General features: G+C 50.2%; 1 protein-coding gene across 1 annotated transcript; it reads left to right on the top strand.

Annotated features, from left to right (window-relative positions):
• The first annotated feature begins 3,295 nt into the window (after positions 1 to 3,295).
• On the top strand, positions 3,296 to 4,901 carry LOC123058019 (aspartic proteinase CDR1). Its single transcript, XM_044480863.1, has one exon. The coding sequence runs from the start codon at positions 3,335 to 3,337 to the stop codon at positions 4,748 to 4,750; it is 1,416 nt and encodes a 471-aa protein (XP_044336798.1). The 5' UTR covers positions 3,296 to 3,334; the 3' UTR covers positions 4,751 to 4,901.
• The last annotated feature ends 381 nt before the right edge of the window (positions 4,902 to 5,282 follow it).

Here is a 5,282-nt window from a genome sequence, read left to right as displayed (position 1 = left end):
AAATCGAAATCAGAGTCAAAATAAGAACTAAAAGAAAAGGAACAAACCTCGCGCAGAACATTCTAAAATGTTTACAAAACCGGCTAAAAGGGAGTTCAATATCGCATCCCTACATGGGCCAGCCCATTATGTAAACTACTAGCTATAAAAAACCATCGCCTAAGTATTGCCTAGTTACACATGATGTTCATGATCCATCATCTATGTAATGGTAGCAATTTTTCTGTGGCTAAAGATCATTTGCAAGTGCCAAAGCTTCACAACACGACTATGCCTATAACGTTGTCGGACGAGTCAGATTATCAAACACACGAGTTGATGGGCCCTGAAACGCCCCTTCAACATTTCTGCAAACAACCACTGACACTCTCTCCGCTTGCACCTTCGTCACATCGTCGTTCACTTTTTTTTAAACAAAGGCAAAAGGCTTGCCTCATTCATTAATTAAGGAGAAGAGTTTTAGAGTGCAACATATCAGGTCCACGACATAGCCCGTTTGAAAAGAAAACAACAACTACTACTACTCTCGTGGCATGATGATACTCAGGTGCCTAGCCGCTGCGGTGATCCAAAGTTTGACCGCATCTTGGATAAGCTTGAGAATGTCGTAGGGCAGCGTTGATTTCTTCGTGAAGACTCTAGAATTCTAGGAAGCTTCCTCCCTGGCAAGGAAGAAAATCACCACGGTCAGTCGACCGACTTTGGTTAAATTGGTCCTTACTTCACAAGTGGTTTATACCACATCACCCCCCTCACCGCCCCCTGGTGTGTTACACAACAACAACAAGATTGAGCGTGCTTTCCTTTGGTCAACTAAGGATAAACTTCAAGTATGAGTCTAATTTTCCTATGTCTTTTTATTGCCCTTGGGGCGGCCATTTGTGGCATTTATTTGTTGAACTCGGATGTTGAACCTTGTATTTTTAATAAATGGATGTGTGCATGACTTAATGCAGAGCTGAGGGTGTTCCCCTCTTTCCAGAAAAAAGATAAAACTTCAGGCACAAAATGCAAGGTCAAGTGGGAGTCTGTCTGCCGCCACACCCACATCGGTGGGCTTGGGATCCTCCACTTAGGAAAATTTGCGAGAGCTCTCACACTAATATGGCCTTGGGTTGCGTGGAATGATCCTTGGGTTCGTCTGGAGCAGTTTCAACTTCAATTGGATGTTGATGATGTCATCTTTTGGAAATTTGAGGCAAATGAAAAGTATTCGGCGGCCCCTACTTATAGGATCGAATTCTTGGGGTCCACGTTGACTACCATGAACAAGACCATCTAGAAGGTTTGGACAACCTTGTTCCGCCGTCCACAATGAATTTCATGTAACCAACAGGAGGCAGGATCCGGCACGGGACTACTCTCACTAGTGAAGACCTCACACCATGCATTGGAATAGTAATCTCTAGCTCGGTTGTGATGCTCTCAACAAAGGCGACCTTGGCCATTATAGCTCGATGACCAGGGAGATTCAAGAAAGAAAGAATGAACTCTGGGAGGTGATCTACGTCCATGAAAACTGAGCTTCAAATGCAGAAGCCCATAATTTAGTTCGGAGCATTTTATCACTCGATAGTGGTAATCTTATTTGGCTCAGCGAGCCTTGGGATGTATCAATTGTAACTCTAAAAATTAATCAAGAATGACCACTCTTACAGCTAAAAAAAGTGTAAGGGACGGGCTAAATGCTAGTCGACTGAAATCCCAATTTGGGTCAGTCGATGGTTCTCTGCCCTTGATATATGTCAGTAGTCATCTTCCACTTACAACAGTTTTCTGAAAACATATCACAGTGCATCTTCTTCCTCCCGACGATTTCTTCTTCCTGCCGTCACGGACCACTGGCCGGACCGCCAGCCACCACCGCCCACAGCCGGCGACGCTCCTGCGCCAGCCTCACCGCCCCACCAACGCCCAAAACCCTAAGATAGATAATGGAGTGATGACAGTGGGGGGAACTTATCTGGTGCACCGTGCCCTGTTGCACATTCCAAAATGTTCAAAAAAATACATAGAAAAATAGTGCATTGACACAACATCAATGTATATTGTCAAAAAAATTCAAATCAAAATTTGAAACATTGCCGAAAATACAAAAATAACAATTTTGACATCAATGTGCTAATAGGCCAAGATTGAAGCCAACTTGTGTTATTTACTATTAAGTGTCAAATTTATCATTTTTGTATCTCGAGCAATGTTTCAAATTTTGATTTGAATTTCTGTCACAATATACATTGATGTTGTGTTAATGCATTGAATCTTTTTCGGATTTTTTAGAAATTTTTTAATGTGCGACGTTAGACCGGTGCACCGGTAGCACCAATTATCCCGGTGCACCAGATACACCCGAGATGACGGCGAGCCCCCTCCTTCTCTCCGGCAAGGCCCGTCCTTCTCCTTCCTTCATTGAAAAGCGACTGGCCCAAATTTGAAATTCTGCTGACTAACACGTAGCTAAAGTGAAAATGTAACGGATTACATATTTGCCGGAGAAAAGTCCGGAATGGAAACACTGAATGAGCCCGACATCAAGAGCGAGATGTGGAATAGAATAAAAGGAAGCTTAAACGGGAGAACGATTGCTACAAATTTTCCAGGTGGCCGGTGGCACCAAGCAATCAAACACTGCCTCTTCTTGCCACTTGAGTGGCCCATCTTCCGGAGACAGTCCTCCTTCTACAAATTAGCTACAAGATTAGAAATTGCTACTCTACTCATCGTCCTCTTTTGGCACGAATTAATGGCTACCTGCAAAAGTCTTCAATTTCATACGCAAAAAGAGCAGCGCAAACAGCACTATCAACCCTTAATTCCATGTGTAGTGCGCAACACGTAATTACCATCGGGTCTGTCTAGGTGACTTAATTACTCAGATGACTTAATGAAGCATAAAAGTGATTACTGTTGACACAATAATTACCATTAGTTATTCCACATCTTAGTGACTTAATGAAGCATAAAAAGATAAAGATAAATAAAAAAGAAAATACTCAGATAAATCTCCGCGTAAAATTCATGACATGAGACTCTTATATGTACAATACTTATGTCACATCTACATGTGCTTTAGTAAAACTGATTACGATAATGTACTAGCTAGTTGCTAAATGGCACTCAACGGTACATGACTACTTCCATCGGGAAAAAAAAACAGTACATGACTACATATCATATCCCGACTTACCACATTCGTCTCCCCAGCCCCCATTAACCATTTGCGCACCATTATAATCTTACGCAAATTAGCCTATAAATACCGCCCTCTGCATGGCGGCAGCAGCAGCAAAGCAACCCCAGTAGAGCTAATCCTTGGGAGTTAAGCTGGGACACGATGCATGGGACGATGGGATCCCGCGCTCTCCTGCTCGTCGCCGTCGTCCTGACGGCGCAGCTGTGCGCGTGCACGGCGTACGCCGGCAGCGGCGGCGATGGGTTTAGCGTGGAGTTCATCCACCGTGACTCGGTCAGGTCGCCGTTCCACGACCCGACGCTCACCGCGCCCGCCCGCGTGCTGGAGGCCGCGCGGCGGTCCGCAGCCCGCGCCGCGGCGCTCTCGCGTCCCTACGTCCGCGCCGACGCGCCCTCAGCTGACGGCGTCGTGTCCGAGGTCACGTCCAGGACGAGCGAGTACCTGATGGCCGTGAACATAGGCACGCCGCCCACTCGTATGGTCGCCATCGCCGACACCGGCAGCGACCTCACCTGGTTCAATTGCAGCTACGGAGGCGACGGTCGTGGTCTGGCGGCTGCCCGTGACGCGGACGCGCAGCCGCCGGGCGTCCAGTTCGACCCCTCCAAATCGACGACGTTCGGCCTCTTGGACTGTAACTCCGGCGCGTGCAGCGAGCTCCCCGAGGCATCCCATTCCTGCGACGCCAACTCCAAGTGCACGTACATCTACTCCTACGGCGACGGCTCCCACACGAGCGGCCTCCTCTCCACAGAGACCTTCACCTTCGCCGACGCCCAGGGCGCCCGCGGCGATGGGACGACGCGCGTGGCCAAAGTCAACTTCGGCTGCTCCACGACCTTCGTCGGCTCGTTCGTCGGGGACGGCATCGTCGGCCTCGGCGGCGGCGACCTCTCCCTCGTCAGCCAACTAGGCGCAGACACCTCGCTGGGCCGGAGGTTCTCCTACTGCCTCGTGCCCTACTCCGTCAAGGCCTCCTCCGCTCTCAACTTCGGCCCCCGGGCCGCCGTCACGGATCCGGGAGCGGTGACGACGCCGCTGATCCCATCCAAAGTGAAGGCATACTACATCGTCGAGCTCCAGTCCCTCAAGGTCGGGAACGCGACCTTCGCGGCGCCGGACCGGTCCCCCGTCCTCGTCGATTCCGGCACGACGCTCACATTCCTCCCGACGGCGCTTGTAGACCCACTGGTGAAGGAGCTGAGCCGGCGGATCAAGCTCCCTCCGGTGCAGCCGCCAGAGGAGTCGTCCCTGCTGCTGTGCTTCGACGTAAGCCGGGTGCGGGAGGGGCAGGTTGCGGCCATGATCCCTGAAGTGACGCTGGGGCTGGGCGGCGGCGCTGCGGTCACGCTGAAGGCGGAGAACACGTTCTTGGAGGTGCAGGAGGGGACTTTATGCTTGGCGGTGTCTGACCAGTTTTCTGCTGTGTCCATCATCGGGAACATCGCGCAGCAGAACATGCACGTTGGGTACGATCTCGACAAGGGCACCCTGACCTTCGCTCCAGCAGACTGCGCGCGTTCCTACCCCGCCCCCTCACCCTCCGGCTCTGTGTAGCTTATGAAAGCGGAAAATTGAGGTTCCGCTAGGTGCCGGCAGATCCCGGACCCTTAATCGAGTACTCAAAGATTCGTGGGCAGAATAATGTATAACTCGTGAACTGTAACCCAAATGAAATACACTGCAATATATTCTTCACGTGGTACAATAGGTCTCATATTTTTATGTCCAATATGTTAGCACGGCACTAGTATTACTCTCAGAATATGGTGGTGGTTCACAAGATCTGAAGATTACAAGCACCAAGGTGCCAAATTGGAGATGAGTGGAAAAGGAACTAGGGTTCTAAGGTAGTAGGTAGCCGCCGCCGTGCCGTGCCGTGCCTTGATCGATCTTCGATCCCCCTCAGGGTTGCCAGCTTCTCCCTTTATCCCTCCTGTGTTGCGTTCACCCACTGGCTGCCACTCACTCTTGGGTTGGGTTTCTTGATCCTCTCTGCTGGGCCTTGGGCCGTCTCCTCGTCGGGCTCGGTAGTTGGTTGGGCTGATGGGCTGGTGCTGTCAGGGGTGCTAACACCCTCCCCTGCTTG

Source organism: Triticum aestivum, chromosome 3A, assembly GCF_018294505.1.
Source record: "Triticum aestivum cultivar Chinese Spring chromosome 3A, IWGSC CS RefSeq v2.1, whole genome shotgun sequence".
In the NCBI taxonomy this organism is placed as follows: Eukaryota; Viridiplantae; Streptophyta; class Magnoliopsida; order Poales; family Poaceae; genus Triticum; species Triticum aestivum.
The sequence above is the reverse complement of the archived record's forward strand: the minus strand, read 5'-3'. Positions and strand labels throughout refer to the sequence as shown.